Source organism: Miscanthus floridulus, chromosome 6 (assembly GCF_019320115.1).
Source record: "Miscanthus floridulus cultivar M001 chromosome 6, ASM1932011v1, whole genome shotgun sequence".
NCBI lineage: Eukaryota > Viridiplantae > Streptophyta > Magnoliopsida > Poales > Poaceae > Miscanthus > Miscanthus floridulus.
Genome location: NC_089585.1, coordinates 76,258,988 through 76,278,683, shown reverse-complemented (window position 1 = coordinate 76,278,683; position 19,696 = coordinate 76,258,988). Strand labels below are relative to the sequence as shown.

At 51.6% G+C, this 19,696-nt stretch overlaps 1 protein-coding gene across 1 annotated transcript; it reads right to left on the bottom strand.

Moving 5' to 3' along the window:
• Nucleotides 1-11,454: 11,454 nt before the first annotated feature.
• Nucleotides 11,455-13,082, bottom strand: LOC136458400 (1-aminocyclopropane-1-carboxylate oxidase 1-like). Its single transcript, XM_066458346.1, has 2 exons — nt 12,631-13,082; nt 11,455-12,520 (listed from the first exon to the last, which is right to left on the bottom strand). The coding sequence occupies exons 1-2, from the start codon at nt 12,748-12,750 to the stop codon at nt 11,687-11,689; spliced, it is 954 nt and encodes a 317-aa protein (XP_066314443.1). The 5' UTR covers nt 12,751-13,082; the 3' UTR covers nt 11,455-11,686.
• Between the last annotated feature and the right edge of the window lie 6,614 nt (nt 13,083-19,696).

Sequence of the window (19,696 nt, the reverse complement as noted above, 5' to 3'; positions counted from 1 at the left end):
GCGACGAGGTCACCACCAACGTGACCACCTTGCCAAAGCGGACACGTCAGTGCAAGCGGCAGGGCTGGAAGAGCTCGAGAGTGAGCTGGCCGGCGGCCATGGCGGCGTGGTGGTGCGGCTCACCGACGGCCGGCCATCTCCGGCCGAGAGGTGGCGCGAGAAGTGGCGTGGGAGCTTCACCGAGCTCGTGCGCGTGAAGGGAGAGCGAGAAGGAGGACGGAGGGGCGAGGTCCACGGAGCGGAGCACTCCGGCGAGCTCGGCCATGACTTCGGCGAGGGATTCCCGGGGAAGGGGAGCTTCCCATGGCTTACCGAGGTGAGCACGAGGTGCGCGAGGAGGAGGCGATGCTCAGGGCAAGCTGGAGATAGACCTGGCGAGCTGGAACGGCCAGAACGGCCAACTCCGGCGATGGCGCGTGGCGAAGGCGAGTGCTGCGGCTGCTGCTTGCGCTGGCGGAGGCGAGAGAGCGAACTGAAGGAGTGAGGAGGAGCGCAGCGCGGTCGGGCAGATGAAGGCGCGACAGGAGGGGCGCGGGGCAGGCCGGGGCTGCCACGCGGCGTGCTCGCCGGCACATGGCGGCCACACGGCGTGCGCGCCCTGTCGCGGTCGGGGCGCCGACGTGGGCGAACGGGCGCGGCGCGCGAGAGCAGGAGCGCGGCGCGGAGGCAGGCCGGGTCGGCTTGCGCAGCTGGGCCGAAGGCGAGGCGCAAGGCCCATTTAAGGAAAAATGTTCTTTTTCAAATTATTTTCAATTCCTTTTTCATTCAAACAAATTTTTGAACCATTTCAAAGCAGTTTCAAAAGTTGGTGTAAAAATGAAAGTTGTTCCATTTTTCAAGATCTACAACTTTGCTTTTATGACCAAAGTCCAATTCCAAATAGATTTTGAATTACAAAATAAAATCAATATTAACTCAAAACCCTAATTTTGAAGAATTATTTTTAAAGGCAAAATTTGGTAAAAATTTAAATATGAACTTTGCTCCAAATTGTATCCTAAATATTTATAAGCTATCCTAGTGATCAAAACAAGAAATCATGGCATCCAAACATGAGCATGACATTTCACATTGTTTTAAACATAATGAATTTCAATCAACTTAAGCACCACATGAAATGATACTTCATTTCTTTCGAAATGAAGGGCATGAATGATGCTTATGCATGAGGTGATGATGATTATGCTCATGGGATGAAATGGTAATGCATGCTTAACACCGAGGTGTTACATGACCCATGCTATTTTCCTATCTAGCTTCATCTGTTATGACCGGCACCCATTATACAAGGTGTAGGCCCATGTTATGGCAAGTGGAGCCAGCCCAGGGGCTATGCGGTACTGTAGCGCGTGAAGATTAGATTGGTTTGGTTTGTTAGAAAAGAGATATGTTAGATTGATTCGGTTAGGATATTTCCTTAGGGGTCAAGTCAGTCATCTCTATAAAAAGAGAACCATGTATCAGTTATAATCAAGCAGAAACAAGAATTGTTTCCGGCTTCCTGAAGGGAGCCGGGATTTCCTAACCCTAGCCGCCTCCTGTTGTGTCTCGCGTGAACAGTGCCGATGCTACTGTAGCACCGCGGGAATTCTAGAGCTGCAGCAGCAGCCGCCGCGCTCTCGCCGCCACGGCCCCTCGTCGGCGTCGAGAGTACAGACCACGTCCTCCTCTCTTCCACCCCTATAACCTACGTAGTAACAATGCTAGGGCGTCAAGTCCTATCATCATCTCTCTAATTTCAGAGTTCTAAGTGTTATTCAAGATGCCACTAATCCTGACTCTGTTGGAGGGATAGATGATTGGTATTTTTAGCACAATATAAATGTAAGTCTATGTAAATTGTATTAGTTCAATTTAATCTAGAAAACGGCAATATCTGAATTATCTTTTGTTTGTAGGCCATGTACTGAAGGCATGATCAATCTGCTATTCGGTGATACATCATTTTGTATATGAAGATAGGAACAATGTTATATGCTCTTATGTTCAGCTTTTGTATTAAGCTTTTGGGTAAAAAAATACTTCAGTTTAGAGTAAAATATATGTAGGATTTAACAATGAATTAGTAACCTTCCCAATAGAGATCCAATATGTTCAGTATGTGGGCATGTGTTCTGTATGGCTGACAATTCAGCAAACTCTGATTTTGAATTTGTTCAGTATATGGGCATGTGTTCTGCTCAGCTCCATACGTGGTCTGCTACTATACAGTGGTATATGCTCTTGATTTTTTTCATTCGTTTGAGTAAAAGGTGAGATGAAGAAAGGAGGGGAAAAGAAGATCTCTAATCGTACCGTTCCCCATCAGATGAATGGCTCAAAGATGGCCACTGCATATCTTACGGTGTGAATACCCACTGCACAGGATCTGTGTCCGCAGCCGCCACGGCTCGTCATCGTGCCCCTCTTCAACGCGCACTGCATGGCCACGTGGACGCGACGACATGTGATGTCATTATGACATCATAGTGACTGTTTTCCCATATAAAACAATTGAAGAAATATGATCGTATATGTACATGTACGCACATCCATAATAAAAAAAATAAACACCAATTGATACTCTTATGGCCCCGTGCAATGCACGGGCATATATATAGTGGTCAGAAACAAATCTACTGGTAGGACGGATGGGGCTTGAGCCCTTCTCTACCGTCTCTCAAACAATGAAGCCCTCCTTGAACCCTCTCCATATTTTTTAGGAAGAACGAAGAAGAATGGAGAGAATGACAGAAGGAAGAAATAAAGGAGTCCTGCTGCTAGGTTCATGCTCTACGTCCGCACCTATGTATGGTTGAATGATGATGATATCAAAGTTTTCTGGGATAAGCCTTTATCTCATTTTCTATGTTCTTTGGTTTGATTCCCTTTGTTTTATCATCAAACTTTTGACAAATCCTAGAAATGTAAGAGTTCATGAGGCAATGGCGAAGGCATCTAAACCCCTCGAAGTAGAGAACGGCGGCTTGGTTACTGATGATGGGATGACGCAACAAAAGTTAATTCTGATCTTTCGATAAGAATGTCAACATGGGAAGAACCTTAAACCTACTTGCAATTGAAGAACAATTAAGGACACGATGAACAAGAAAACAATTTGCAGATCAAGAAAATAGAGCCAAAATCTAATACACAAGATGGGGTCCAAAATTGAGTAAAATGGGTGCTCTAAGAGACTAAAATCAGCTTCAACATTGGTTTTTTTTAGGATGGTAGCAAAGAGAGAGAAAATGATAGGGTGGGTGCAATATGCTTCGGCGGTACTACTAACTAGCACATGCTACCAATAGGTGCTGGAGTTTGCACCTAGTGCATGCAATCTCTTTTTGTTTTGTATTCACGAGCTCCCAATTGCACAAAGGTGGAGAGAGAGAGCATTTTTTCTTGGAAGGACTCAACTTGCTAAGCAACACATTGGAGTGTTTTTGTCTCACCTAACACCCAGGTGAAGTGTCCAGCTTCAGAAAATTTGTGATGAGTATACACTGCAGCTACTCTAATCGAGTTAAGCAATTATATGCAAGTAGCTAAAACTAAATTTTATCTAAACAGAACACAACCTCAAAGTAATAGATACGGGCGATATCTATAGGTAGGGCAACATCGGGATTGGAGAAACCCTATTTAGGACACACCTCTAATTAAAGATGAGCAAACGGGCCACCCGCCCAGCCCGGCACGGGCCCGTGCCAGGCACAGCCCGACAGGGCATGGCACGGAAGGGCTCGCTGGGCCGTCAGGCCATGCCGCACTAGTCCTTCATGCCTGGCCAACGGCCTAGGCACGGCCCTCCAGGCCGTTTTCCGTGCCGGACCGGCCCAAAAAGCATGGGCCCAATAGCACACCAGGCCGGCCCGAGGCCCACAGATGCCATACACACATAGACAGGGAGGAGAGGGGAGGCCGAGATGGCAGGAGGGCTCGACGCCGATCCGGAGGAGACGTGGAGGAGCCCGGCACGCTCACCCCGAGCAGCTCGACACCGGATCCGGAGGAGCCACTTGAGGCCGGCCACCGCGCTCGACGACGCGGGGGAGGAGCCGTCGCCGAGATCTGGGGAGCGCCGTCGCCCACCACTGAAGCTTCACTGCTGGCACCACTAGTTGCTCGGCTTTCCCAGTGGCTTCCTGCGGGGATGGCAGCGCGAGTATGGGAGACGCGTGCGGACTGCGGCGGCTGGAGGCAGGGTGCGGCCGTGCTAGAACGCGGGGCGGAGAAGTGAGACCGCGACGCGAGAGCAACTGGGGGGCGGGTGCGGGGTGCGGGGACGCGCTCACACGCGTACGAGAGCCGCTGCGGCTGGAGACGGGATTCGATACGGGGGATTTGGGGAAATTAGTTAGGGTTATAAATGGAGCGGGTCTTCACCGGGCCTCTGGTAAATACCGGGCCGTGCCGTGCCGTGCCGCCCGTCGTGCTTGAGCAGCGGCCCAAGCAGGGCCCGGCACATCGGGTTATGCCGGCCCAGACCCGTACAACAGCGGGCTGTGCCGTGCTTGGGCGGGGCCAAAAAACCGTGCTTCGGGCCGGGCCACTGGGCTGTGGCCCGCATGCTCATCTTTACCTCTAATGGGCTCTACTTGATGCAATGCCCAAGGGCCTAGTTTTAAGGTCTACCATTGCAGTATCAACAACAAGTTTGAAAGATGTCTAGTTGATTATGAGTAGCTTTGATGGAACTTGGTGATGATGTTGGAACTATCTAAAAAGTAGATGAACAAATCTTTCCAATAAGTACTCATTAGCCTTCGTTATCATCCAGAGTCAAGAGTTAAGGCGGGTTCAAGATGGTACTGTATAGTGGTCTGAACGTGTTTCCTTTTGGTTCAAACATGCTTGTCCGATCATGTGGTAGGAGCATCCTTTTGGTTTCTTCTCCCTCATTCCTAACAGCAATAATATCACTGTAAAACTTTATCTGCATCCAAACTTGAGGGGAACATCCATGGACATTTAGGAACGAGTTTACCTAATAATTAAGTTGATGACCTCAACCTCTAAAGTTATTCGTCCTTGTTGTGTAATTGTTGCAGTCCTGTTAATGGAAGGGATGCTCTTATCGGGTGTGAGGGTTGACAATTAAGATGTTCTCTCTATTGATAGGCCTAGAAGTACCTTCGAGGAGACGATCGGATTGGTTGTGTAATAAGGTGTTGGTAACTGATGGACAATAGGGAGACCATAACAATGGATCGAATCAGGAGCAGATCTACGTAGAATTTAGGGGGTGTGGGCTCACCCAAAAAAGGAAAAAAAACAGTGATTATGATCAAATTATAACTATATACACACCTCTACGGTAAAAATTTATGCATACATAAGGAATATATACCCTCTCTTATATGTTTTAGCTCCGCCCCTGGATCGAATAGGGCTGAGAGAAAGCAATGCTGGTGACGTCAGTGGTGGTGGAGACGCCACCAAGAACAGCTAGCATCCAGCGGTAAATGGGCTAGGGTGCTGAAGAGGTTAATAGGTTATGTATCTCTCATTGATACATCTAGTCTAATTATTCAATGATAGATGACTTACACATTGACACTAACATGCAGCCTGTTCGGTTGGCTGGTTCATATCGTTGCTGGTTCGTAAAGAAGTACTGCTGGCTGGTTTGTGTGAGAGAAAAATACTGTTCCGGTTGGAAATTTTCGATCGTTTACGACAAGCCACAACCAAACGAACAGGCTGATGACTGGTGACTTCATCAGTTTCTGTTGCCTCAGTGGCTCAGTCTCTTGCGAGCATTCATATATATCAACAGAAAGAAAAATAAAACAAACCTTATATAAAGAAAAAAGGAAAATAAAATAAAGGGAGGACTATTTGGAAAAAAAAAAAGAACAGAAGAACCGCGGCACTCCGCTGCCCGTGCGTCTGACCGTCACGGACGTGGGCCTGAACAGCTAACTAGGCCCAGTAGAAGAAAAAAAACGCGCGGCACGCTCTCATACAGGAGGTGGCCCTGCAAAGCAAATCGGCCCAGGAGAAAGAAAACGCACGGATGGGCTCGCGGCGACAGAAAAAAGAGGGCGCACCGCACGGGCTCTGCACACTGGCAGGCCCTGAATGGAAGTTTCTCAAAAAAAAAAGGCCCCTGAATGGAAGCGTTGCCTCCCAGCCCGTGTGGTCTATCTAGGTACGGTGTCCCCTCAAAAAAAAATCTAGGTACGGTAGTGCTAGCGCCCAGACGTTCGGACGGACGCATATGTCCTGATGCCCGTGCCTGTACTCCGTTTCACACCCCCACGCTGGGCCCGCTCCATTCGGTATCGTCTGCGCTGCCCGAACGTTGCCGCGCTGCCCGACCCTCGCTCGCTCCCCCTCGGTTTCGCCGCCCGGACGTCTGCGCCCGCTCGGTGGCGCCTCAGCAGGTAGCATGTGGGTCCCCAGCAGCAACACCCCGATCTTCTTTTGAAACATCTAGATGAAACAATTGCACCATGCTTCTAAAGACAAATGAAACATTTGAAACATGCGTCTGTAACACTTGCAAAAAAACATATGAAAACGCTTGAAAAAACCATTGCAAAACATATGAAACATCCAGATAAAAACACTTACAACATATGTGTGAAACATATGCAACATCCCAATAAACACACTTGCAACATACGTCTGTGGGGGTATGACCCCCGGGATCCTCAAGACAATACATGGGCCGCACCATCAGAGGTGACCCGATCCATAAAATCAAGGCGTGCACGACGCTGATCGGCGTGCACCGCAAGACATTGTATAGTACAAAATAGGATACTTTACTTATAATCCTGTCTCTCCAGACTATATAAGGAGAGGCAGGGGTCCCCTAGCGGACAAGATCCATCAAGATCTATCTACTACATCTCAATACAATATACCAAAGACACAAGACGTAGGGTATTACGTCGATCAGACGGCCCGAACCTGTCTAAATCGCTGTCTCTGCACCTTGTGTCACCATCCGATTCTTTATCACGCGCACCCCCACCGACAAATCTACCATCGCGGGATACCCCTCGGTGGACTGCCGATGATATTCTGTCGACAGTTGGCGCGCCAGGTAGGAGTGTGCGCTTGATCCATGGCAAGCCAGATGGACCTCAACTCAACAGCGCGTTCTCGTCATCAATCTCGTGGAGATCCATGCTGGTCCACGACGACGATTCATCGCTGGCTACATCAGCACCTGCTACAGCAGATCCGATCTCGGAACCACCTCCGAGGTCACCTTCATCAACAACTCACCGCCCGCTTCCTCGCTACCAAAGGAGGCAAATCAACGACGACGATCTAATCATATCCATCGATCGGGTCGATCTGAAGTTCGTCGATTGCCTCTTCGTCGCTGAATCGGACCTGGACACTCTGGTTCAGCGCCGACCACCCTCCGATCCAGATCTATCGGAGGCTGCTCGGGAAACTCCAGGGGTTACGGCCCTACCCTTCGGGTTCACCAACGCCACCGCCGCTTACCAACATGCCCTGAGGGGCAGATTCATCGACCAGGTTGAAGACGTCCATCCTCTCACCGACCAGATAGCGCCATACGACCAGACGCTCCATCTAAAGCTAAATCACGCTTTAATATTCTTCTAAATATTCTTCAATCTCCGTATATCGTCATAATGTTTCTCTAAACTGTTTTCTCCATGTTTGCTCTCCAAACAATTTTCTGAACCCTCGAACAGTCCTATTGATGCTCGGACGCCTCCAGAGATAGCCCTATCTCTGGCTCCTCCCTACACGTGCACGAGCGTCTGCCCTCTGCGTTATGGGTGGTCGGCAGCGACTCCTTAGCGACGCCTGTTCCTCCTACACGTGCACGGGCTTCGCGCTCGACGTTATGGACTATAGGCTAGCTAGGGCTGGAGACTTAGCTACACATTAACTGTTCGGGCGATTTATATTAAATATAAATATATTTTCACGCCAACTGATTGCCGAACTGCATACGCCGTTTCATCACTATTGCTGATTTTTCTTCAGAGTTTATTTATTTGTGCGTCATGTAGTACCCGTTCTACATGTTTGCATTGCAGGATCATCGTCCAGGTGATCGAATCACCTGGTGCTCGAGCTTCCCCACCGATCAACTGGTCGGACCGCTCGGTTCATGGACTTCGTCGCCGACCAGTTGATCGGACCGTTTGCCGCTCATGCTTTATCGTCAGCTACGCCGGTTACTCCTCAGCGCTCGGATTCTTCATGCTCGAGGACTAAGTGGGCACACTTCACCGCACGGACGTCGTCAACTACGTCGGTGCTCAGACCTCGCCGCCTATGCCGGGGATTCCTCACTCCTCGGTGCTCGGTCATCGCCAGCGACGCCGGGGACTCCTCGCTCCTCGGTGCTCAGACATCGCCGCCTACGCCGGGGACTCCTTGCTCCTCGGTGCTCGGTCATCGCCAGCGACGGCGGGGACTCCTTGCTTCTCGGTGCTCGGTCATCGCCAACGATGTCTTGGACTCCTCGTTCCTTGGTGCTCGAACATCGCCGCCTACGCCGAGGACTCCTCGCTGCTCGGTCATTGCCAGTGACGCTGGGGACTCCTTGCTCCTCGGTGCTCGGTCATCGACAGCGATGCCGGGGACTCCTCGCTCCTCGGTGCTCGGTCATCGCCAGCGACACCGGGGACTCCTTGCTCCTCGATGCTCGGTCATCGCCAGCGACGCTGGGGACTCCTCGTTCTTGGGTGCTCGGACATCACCGCCTACGCCGGGGACTCCTCGCTGCTCGGTGCTCGGTCATCGCCAGCGACGCCGGGGACTCCTCACTCCTTGGTGCTCGGTCATCGCCAGCGACGCCGGGGACTCCTCACTCCTCGGTGCTCGGTCATCGCCAGCGACGCCGGGGACTCCTCGCTCCTCGGTGCTCGGTCATCGCTAGCAACGCCGGGGACTCCTCGCTCCTCGATGCTCGGTCTTCGCCAGCGACGCCGGGGACTCCTCCTTCCTCGATGCTCGGTCATCGCCAGCGACACCGGGGACTCCTCGCTCCTCGGTGCTCGGTCATCACCAGCGACGCCGGGGACTCCTCGCTCCTTAGTGCTTGGTCATCGCCAGCGACGCTGGGGACTCCTCCCTCCTCGGTGCTCGGTCATCGCCAGTGACGCCGGGGACTCCTCGCTCCTCGGTGCTCGGTCTTCGCCAGCGACGCTGGGGACTCCTCCCTCCTCGGTGCTCGGTCATCGCCAGCGATGCCGAGGACTCCTCGCTCCTCGGTGCTCGATCATCGCCAGCGACGCCGGGGACTCCTCGCTCCTCGATGCTCGGACATCACCAGCGACGCCGGTGACTCCTCACTCCTCGGTGCTCGGACATCGCCAGCGATGTCGGGACTCCTCGCTCCTCGGTGCATGGTCATCGCTAGTGACGCTGGGGACTCCTCTCTCCTCGGTGCTCGGTCATCGCCAGTGACGCCGGGGACTCCTCACTCCTCGGTGCTCGATCATCACCAGCGACGCCTGGGACTCCTTGCTCCTTATTGCTTGGTCATCGCCAGCGACGCCGAGGACTCCTCGCTCCTCGGTGCTCGGTCATCGCCAGCGACGCTGGGGACACCTCACTCCTCAGTGCTCGGTCATCACCAGCGACGCTAGGGACTCCTTACTCCCTTGGTGGTCGGACATCACCAGCGACGCCGAAGACTCCTCGTTCCTCGGTGGTCGGTCATCGCCAGTGACGTCGGGGACTCCTCGCTCCTCGGTGCTCGGTCATCGCCAGCGACGCTGGGGACTCCTCGCTCCTCGGTGCTCGGACATCACCAGCGACGTCGGGGACTCCTTGGTCCTTGGTGCTCGGTCATCGCCAGCGACGTCGGGGACTCCTCACTCCTCGGTGCTCGGTCATCGCCAGCAACGTCGGGGACTCCTCGGTGCTCCCTTGATGGTCGGATCTTGCTACGTCTCGTCAGGGTGCTATCAAGCTGCTCCATGTTGTTCAGATTAGGGTGCTGATCTTGGGCAGCACGTCTGGGGTCTTGATACACGCATGTCAAACGACGTCAGCAAGCTTTTAGACTTCTTTTTCTTTGATCCTGCTACAAGATTGATTCTTCATCTTTCAGTAGGCTCGAGGACTAAGTGGGCATACTTCACCTTGCGGTGAATGTGCTTGTTCTCATCTCGAGGCTACGCTCGGGGACTGGCTACCTGCTCGGCTGGTCTTCTACTTTCTGACCCTAGCGCCACGTGACTACGTCACCTATTGTCAGGCTCAGGGAATAGCTGTGGGGGTATGCCCCCCGGGATCCTCAAGACAAGACATGTGCCGCACCATCAGAGGTGGCCCCGCCCACAAGATCAAGGCGTGCATGGCGCTGCTCGGCGTGCACCGCAAGACATTGTATAGTACCAAATAGGATACTTGTAACCCTGTCCCTCCATACTATATAAGGAGAGGCAGAGGTCCCCTAGCGGACAAGATCCATCAAGATCTATCTACTACATCTCAATACAATACACCAAAGACGCAGGGTATTATGTCGATTAGACAACCCGAACCTGTCTAAATTGCTGTCTCTGCGCCTTGTGTCACCATCCGGTTCCTGATCACGCGCACCCCCACCGACAAATCTACCATCGTGGGATACCCCTCGATAGACTGCCGACGATATTCTGTCGACAACGTCTGAAAAACAGATGAAACATTTGGAACGGACGCTTGCAACATACGTGTACAACTATTGCAACATGCGCAACATTGGATCTAATTTTGCAACATTCATATAAAACACTTGCAACATACATATAAAACAACTGAAACATAGGCTTCGCAACATGCGCTTTTAGTACAACATCTCCTTACTGCTCGGGAGAATGGAGACTCGTGGACATGTGGAGTCCACCGGAGGCAGTGGGCCAACGACACTTGTAGGAGGCGGGCCAGCGGCGGCGACTGCTGCACGACACAGAACGGAGGCATCGGCCGCGCGACGTGGCGGGGAGGCAGCGGCCGCACAACTGGAAGAGAGCAGCCGCACGCCGCGCTAGGCAGGGCCGGCAGCCGAGCGCCGCGACTCGGAGGCGGGCGCACGTCGTGCCTGGCAGGACTAGCGACCGAGTGCTGCGCCTGGTAGGAGGCAAACAGATGGGAGTGATAAGAACGAGTGGATAGAAATGAGCGGGATAGGAGCGGTATGAACGAGAGGATAGGAATGAGTGGATGAACATATATTTTCTTTTGAGAAACTTAGGAGCAGGTGGTTGTTGGGTTAATGTCACGGCCCACTAACGGTGCGCCCGCCCGTCCGGGCGGGGCGCCCGCTTCCCAGCATTACCCATCTAGGTAAGCAGGAGATTCGCGTCTAATGGACACCGTTGCCAACTTGCCGTTAATGTGTGTTTTCCTTGATTTGCTAGTGATTTGTGACGTTGACTGTTGACTATAGACGTATCACCATCGAGGCACATCACACTGTGCTAGTGATTTGTGACGTTGGCTGAACAAAGCGGATCGTCGAATGGCATGTGCAAGTCCACCAAACGGGATGCGCCCTTAAGCTGCAACATTGTATATTCAACCTCAACCACAGCTGAATACGTAGTACCAGTAATGACTACGTAAAGATTTGCTAAATTTAAACACGCGATAATCCCAGTGCATACTACGCAGACAATGGATCAACAACAAGCAAGCTCGAAACTGAAACGCAATGCATAATCCACGAACTAAGCTAGCTGCCTGCTGGCAGCTGCTCAATGATCGCTTAACCGAGCAGCTTCTTGACGGCCTGGAACCTGGCGTCCTTGTCGCCGAACTTGGTGCCCTGGTAGTACTCGAGGTAGTCCCCGAACTTGTAGGGGCCGGGGTACGCCGCCGCCGCGGCGCCCTCCCTGGCCGCCGGCGCCACCACGGCGTCGGGGCCGGGGTTGTAGAACGTGGCGACGGACAGGCGGCGGCCCTGGTCCCCGGCCGCGACGCGGTGCACGATGCTCCGGTAGGCGCCGCCGCTGAGCACCTCGATCTGGTCCCCGATGTTGACGAAGAGCCTTCCGCCCCTGGTGGGTCCCACGGGGACCCAGTGGGTGCCGCCCCTGAGGAACTCGAGCCCGCCCACGACGTCGTCCTGGAGGAGCAGGATGATGCCGCCGGCGTCGGTGTGCGCGCGCAGGCCCCACACCCGCTCCGGGCGCGGGCACGACGGGTACATGGCGAACTTGGTGCCCACGAACGGCGGCGCGAAGGTGTCAGCGACGTGGCGGGCCGGGAGGCCCAGGTTCAGGCTCATGCACTCGCCCAGGCGCTCGGCGAGAGACACCATCTGGGCGATGTACGCGTCCAGCGTCTCCCTGCACGGCGGCGTGATCTCCGGGAAGTTGGCGACGTTGGTCTTGGGGCGGTGCTGGATGAAGTAGGTGGACTCCCAGTCCACCTTGTCGGAGGGCTCCTCAGCCTCGGCTTCGGGGCGGCCATCGTCGGTGTCGAGGCTCTTGGCGAGGTCGGAAGCGTAGAACTTGGCCTCGAGGTGCTCCTCGTAGTGGCCGTAGACGAAGCGCTTGACCTCGTCCATCAGCGGCGCGTCCACGCCGTGGTTCTCCACCTGCATGCGAGCGGCGCGGCGGCGACGCATGATGATTGATGATGAGAACGCATATAAAAAGAGAACTTGCCAATAGCTATGTATCATTCGGTGTTGCTTAATATAATTACCCAGAAGAAGCCCCAGTCCTTGCAGGCGTCGTGGAGCTCCGCCAAGGTCCGCGACCTCTCCTCCTCGCCGGCGTTGAGGCCGCCGAGATCGATCACCGGAATCTCCATCGGACCCGTCATTGCTTTGTTCTACTGCAAAGGTACGGCTACGGTTTCTGCTTCTGCCTTCCAAGTTCCGACACTACACTACGAATGTGTCTGCACTCTGTGTTGGCTGCATGAGAATCGAAGGAGGTATGGTAGCTGCGATTTATAGTGGAATTTGCAGCAACACACGCCTACGTGTCCCGTGAACGATCTAACTTGCAGGTGAATGAGTGAGTTGGATGGATGGATCCCACATTCCATGCATGTGGAATACATACAATTCTGCAGTTACTAGTAGCGAAACTTCGTCCCGCGGTTTCTGTGTTGCTTGGTTTGGAATAATGGTCGTTTCCCCGGGTGGACAGCGCGCCGGCCGGACGCGGCGTAGGTAGCGTCACTGATACTCTGATAAAGCCGGCCGGCCGGCCGGTCGATCGGCGCGCTGTGTTCCGTCCGGATTCGGTGATTATTCAATTCTTCTGGAGTCTGAAGCATCGAATCTGCCGGTGTGATCTATCTAGCACAGAAATGTCAGGACAGGGCAGATAGAGGGGAGATCCAATGGGCGGCTGACCCTGGCAAACGGATATTCCCATCAGATCCAGGCATGGATGGTGGATGGTGGCGTGGACCCGTGCAAGCGCGGCGGACGCGCGCAGGGAGGAGCGGAGCAGAGCACCATGCCATTGCCATGTGGAGCGATGCCAAGTAGACGGATCGGACTCGGTTTCGTACGCTGCACTCGACGCTGGTTCGCGCCGACCCAACGACCTGGCCGGCGGTCTGAATCAGGTGCAGGCTACGGCAGGCAGGCATCCGCTGCTCCATCCTGCCGGGCGTTGCGTTGCACTGTTACGACCAGCCGGCACCGGCAATGCCGTTGCTTTGGCTCCAAAGCATTTTCATTTCGTCGGCAATGCCGTTGTTGCTTGGATCCGCACGGATACCGCGGCGGCGGGTCTGCGCGGTTTCTCCATCGGCCCGCACGCTGAATTCGTCACCAAACCGGATTGCAGGATTCGACCTTGCTTTGTCTGCTGACATCCGACTCCAACGTGGTCAAAGCAGCAGCTCTGCAGCTTCTTTCTTTTTAGAGACGTGGAAAATCCCTCCTACTCCTAGTATAGGGACTAGGGAGTAGAGACCAGAGACCAGAGACCACACCAGACGACGACGACATGGAAAGCGATCGATTTCGGCCAACTCGACCGGGACCGGTTGCTGTTGCCTGGCGCCTTCAGTTGCATTGCATGCAGGTGTGGTTGTTGTTTTGGTCGAGCCTCCAGCCCACGGGTTAGTGGAAAACAGCGAGCGCGCGAGCACAGCCCCACAGCATCAGCACATGTTGCAAAACATCACACTAGCTAGAGCGCTTGCGTTCCTCATCAATCAATCAACGCCAACGGTCAGCAGCCCGCCAGCGCATTCAGGACCACGCAGAGTGACTTTTTGACTAGCCAGCTCTATCGTCAGTGCCACTTCCAGTAAGCGTGGTCCTGAATTCTTAAGACCAAGACACTCACCTCTATCACTAGCCAGCTCTATCAGTGCCTTCGTCATATGCAGATTTTTTTTTAATTTTAACCCTTTTTTGAATATAATTTTAAATCTAACGCTGTCGTTTTTTTTTAAAAAAACTAATATTTTTGGCCGTGCCTATTGTCCTGCCGCGGCCAAATGCTTGTGCTGCGCCATGCATGGTGGCGCGGCACAGGGCTGACGTGGCGTGGGCTGGCCGGGGGGCCGATGACGTGGCGGGTCCTACTGCGCCACCGACCTTGGCGCGGCAGTGCCGCGCCCTGAACCGTGGCGCGGCTGGACCAGATATATACCGCGTGCGAGCCCGCTCGCCCGCACGCACCCCTGCCTTGCCCCCCGCGCGAACGCTGCCGCCGCCGCCAGCCGCACGCGCCCCGCCGCCAGCGCCCTGCCTGTGGCCGCACGCGCCCGCGCCCGCCCGGCCTCGCCTTGCCCCGCCCTCGCCTGGCCACTCCCGCCGCGCAGCGCCCTAGCCGGCCACGCCATGAACGCCGGCGCGTCAAGGCCGTCCGCTCCTAAGGTACCTCCCTCTCGATTTCATATTTTTTTTATTATTATCTAGTATAGTTAGTATTTTTTGTATCCCTATGGTACCCCCACGTGCCCTCGCAATCCTCGAGCCGCCGGCGCAGAAGCAAAAGAGTTGATGATGGTCTGCTAGTGCTAGCATTTTTAGGAGCACGTAGGGGCATCGATGCTATTTTCATTGACTATTAATGTCTTTGCGATATCTTAGAACGACTATTGTTATGTGACGGAGGAAGTACCCCTTCCGTCCTAAATAAATGCACATCTCGCTTACTGAAGTTAAATTTTTTAAAAAATTTGACCAAATTTATATAATAACGTACTAATATTTATGATGCATAATAGATACTATTACATTAAGCATGGAGTATACTTTCGTAATAAACTTATTAGGAGATACAAATATTGATACCGTTTTTTTTAGTTTTGGTCAAACTTAAACATATTTGACTACTCGAGAAGCAAGATGTGTATTTATTTTGAGACGGAGAGATTACTTGTAATTTTAGAACCAAAGTTTTATATGGATTGATTATGTATTTATTATCTAGTATAGTTAGGATTTTTGGTTTAGGGATTTAGGCTAGTTAGGTTAGTAAATTTGTTTGTGATTTGTTTGTGAACTTACTAATGTTAACTTGAATTTTGTTAATTTGAATACTCTAACGCTTTGTTTATCAATTTATAATAGGATGGCCTCTCCCACGTAGCACCCGTTGTACCCCATTCTTGAGGTGGAGTACGACGACCAGCACCGAGCACACATCTTGAGTGACAACGACGCAGAGGTGTTATTGCCTCCTTTGAGGCCCCGCACTCACACCAGGACGCATCAGTGGGACGAGCGTTATACGCTGTACATACGGCGTGCCGGCTTTCTCGAGCTTATCCGTATTATCAACCACGGTCTTCCGCCCCTTGACCCAACACTACTTACTACAGCTGTAGACAGGTACGAGTGCATTCTTTGTACGTAAACTTTCTTGTAACAAATTAGAGGCAACTAACAGTCGTTCTATTCTTATAACAGGTAGAGGCCTGAGACCCACACGTTCTACCTACCTTGTGGCGAGATGACCTTGACGTTGTAGGACGTGAAGGCTATTTTCGGCCTTCGGTTGGAGGGACTTCCAGTGACAGGGATAGTTGACAACGATCACTGGAGGGAGCTGGTGGCTCAGTTTACTGGTTTTCTTCTACCGGACGACGATGCTTCCAAGAAAAATAAGTGAGTAATTCAAGCCTATTTAATACTTGCATTGCTTTACAGTTGGTATCGGGTCTCATTTTCTTTGATCAATTACAGGAAAAGTTCTGATGTTTCGTCGTCCTAGATCACAGAGCGCTTTAAGTACTTGGATCTACAAGCTAAGGAGGCACAGATCGACAGGTTCGCTCGAGTGTGGCTCTGGCACTTTCTTGATGCTTTCCTCTTTCCAGACGCCTTGGGCAACACCATCAGCTGGATCTTCCTTGACATACTTCGCCAGCTGTGGGAGAACATAGCGGGGTACAGCTGGGGCAGCGTAGTCCTGGCATGGACGTATCGACATCTATGCGTTGCCTGCCGTCGCACCTCAGGACATGCGAACCTTGGGGGTTGTCCTACCTATTCTAGGTTTGGTGTTGGGAACGATTACCCATTGGGAGGCCCCTTAATAATAGTTTACCGGTAAGTACTTTGGTTCATTATATTCTTCCAGGCAATTAGATATGATGAGATTATTTGTTGCTAATTCATTATCGTGTTCAATACAGCGATGGAACGGGCATGATACACTCCCTACAACTCTGTATATCTAGACGGAAGCACAGTTAGTTAGAGGGAATGCGTGGCGCAAGTACAGGGAGTATACGAATGGTCTCGACGTCTTGACACAGCACCAGGTTATGCTCTCTATACTATTGTAGCAGTGTCTTCTTCGATGTACACTATATCACAACCTAATACAATTACGAAATTTCAGGTATTTTGGTGTCCTTAGGATTCTCTGGAGCTCCAGGGCTATCTGAGTCCTATCACTAGGGATGAGTCACACGAGTATCGCTGCGATGTCCCTCTTATTTTCTTCCATGTGGTTGAGATTCACTTGCTCATCTAGGTCTGCAGATAGTTTGGAAGAATGACAGGCTGCCCACCACCGCTTTACTCCACCAATCAAGCATTGCACGGGTGCGTTATCGATTAATAACAATGCTACAATTCAGAGGTGTGTTTGGTACAACTAACAACGTTTTGTTGCCGGTTTGACCACAGGAAGAGGTATAAGACCAAGGATTGGCGCGTGACACATAGCTCGTACATCCATTTGTGGTAGACCAGGGTACCACATGCGGTCCTTGTGGGTCCTCCACACGATCAATACACCTTCGACGAGTACCTGCGGTGGCTTCATAGGTCTACAAGGACACATATCAAGCCCCCGTACACTGATGTGGCGATTGACGAGGACTTGGAGGAAGATGTCTTCGAAGATATGTACAACATTATCACTAGGGAGGACACACAACTACAGAGAGCTCCGCTTCAAAGATACGTGGTAAGATACTTGAGTGGTACAATTTGTTATCCTTTTGGTATTAAGTATGTATACTAAAATTGTCCAACCACATTTCTGTACCCAGGCGACACAATTGTCAAGGCTATCCAATGAAGCAGCGTTCTGGCTTCATGAGTCTAGAGGGTAGGGGCCAGGCGTTCTCGTGGCTTTTGTGGAGGTAAACATAAACCTGCCCGTTTCAAAAATATTTCTTTAGTGTATATGCGTTTGGGTAATGAACTAACTTTAATGTCTATTTATGCAGAAGGTGAAGAAGAGCTGTAGGAAGCTAGCTCAGAAGTTGAGCTGCATGGACACTCCTTATGAGGAACCGCCACTCCCCGCGCGGTCGGGTGGCACGTCTTCAGCCTCTTTGAGGACACCAGCCGGCTCTTCTCAGCCGATGATGTAGGGTGCCACTTTCACTATGCGTACACCACCACATCATAGTGCTGGGAAGAACCCTGCAACCGAGGACGAGGAGGGGGATGACGACGACGACGACGAACCCCCAGGCTTCCGCGGATAGCACAGCTAGTGGGATGAATGGTCGCAGCACGAGATCGGCATGTCTCAGCTAGGTGGAGCCTCACAGGTACTATCAAAGATAGTTTATTTAAATATGTAGGCTCCATGAACTAATGATCATAAAGAATTATAAGTAATCGTGCGTATCATATACCTACAGGGTACGAGCCGTACACACCGTCGATGCGACCATACCGACGTTGGCTACACTCCCAATGTGTTGCCAACAAATACGAAGAGGCAGAGGCGTCTGAGGGATCCTTACACTCCTGGGTCTTAGTTTGTTAGGTCAAACGAATATTGGCATCCAAAACTTGCAGGGTTATTTGGTTATGTTATCTCTAACTTATGTCAAGACAATGAATATGTTATGTGGCACCTTGTCAACTTACTTCTTATTTGTTTCTTTGAGTCGCGGCAGCACTGCCGGCGAGATTAAGTACCTTGCGTTCGGGAACCGACAGTACCGGCGTATCTGGACGCCGGTGGTAATTTTTTGTAATTGATTAGTTAAAATGGTGCATAACCGTATTATGAAAGACAAAAAACTAATCATTGGCTTATCAAATTCTCTATTCGGCCGTGAAAAAAACTCAACAAAATACGAGCACGGCGCGTTTTGATTCTACCATCTAGGTAGCCTAGGCCGGCGACAGGCACAGCGGCCAGGTGGTGTGGCTGCTCGTGCGGTATATTTGGTCCAGCCATGCCACGCATTGTGGCGTGGCACTACCGCGCCAGGGTCGGTGGCGCGGTAGGACCTGCCATGTCATCGGTCCCCCAGGCCAGCCCATGCCACGTCAGCCCTCTGCCATGCCACCACGCATGGCGCGACACAGGCATTTGGCCACGCCAGGGCAATAGGCGCGGCCAAAAGTGTTAGTTTAAAAAAAACCGACAGTGTTAGATTTAAAATTATATTCAAAAAAGGGTTAAAATTAAAAAAAATCGCTATGCACATCCAAAACCCTCTAAACACTTGGCTCCTAAGTTCTTCTGAAAAGCAATCTATCAGAGTAACAAGTTTTCTAGTTTCCAACTCAAAAAACCAAAGCAGGAACACCGGTAGCACTCAAAGCTAACACTCAAATTTCACTTGATAATCTGTCAAGGTCACACAGTCCTTCGTACACTACCCCAGATCTGAACATCATTGTCGGTTCAAAAACCCCCTTCACTGCCGGATTTTAAACCGATAGTGGCATACCGGCAGTGATGGAGGGTTGACATCACTGTCGGTTCTTAAAAACTAACACTGATCTATAGGAAACAGTGTCGGTTTCTGGCTCCACCCGACAGTGTCTAGTTGAACAACACTGCCGATTTGTAGTCCTAACTGACAATGATGGTTGCTTCAAGAGTGTCGGTTCTTGGCTCAAGCCAACAGTGTTGAGCAAGCCTACACTGTCGGTTCATGGTTCAAGCCGGCACTGTTGAGCTAGCCAACACTGTCGGTTGATGGTTCAAACCGGCAGTGTTGAGCAAGACAACACTGTCGGTTCATGGCTCAAGCCGGTAGTGTTTTGCAAGACAACACTGTCGGTTTGTTGATAATTGGCAGTGTTTTGCAAGACAACACTGTCGGTTCGTTGCTAACCGACAGTTATGGCCCATTCGCATTTTATTGTTTTATAATTAATTTTAATTTATATTTTTTCGTGGAATTGGGTTTCGCTTTATATACGCTACGTAGACGACAGATCCATCAATATTAAACATTACAAATGTTACGGTTACAGTTCAAATGTTGTTATCCAGATCTTGATCCCTCAAAATAAAAAAAAAATGTTCTCAGACTTCACAGATTGTGCAATGCTTCTCGGACTTCTTACAATAATCTGGCA

Bases quoted from the DNA above. Each gene is read 5' to 3' on its own strand.
- LOC136458400 (XM_066458346.1), bottom strand. From the start codon at position 12,750: ATGACGGGTCCGATGGAGATTCCGGTGATCGATCTCGGCGGCCTCAAC. The intron at 12,521-12,630 runs GTAATTATATTA...GCTCGCATGCAG, and splicing joins AGGACTGGGGCTTCTTCTGG to GTGGAGAACCACGGCGTGGA.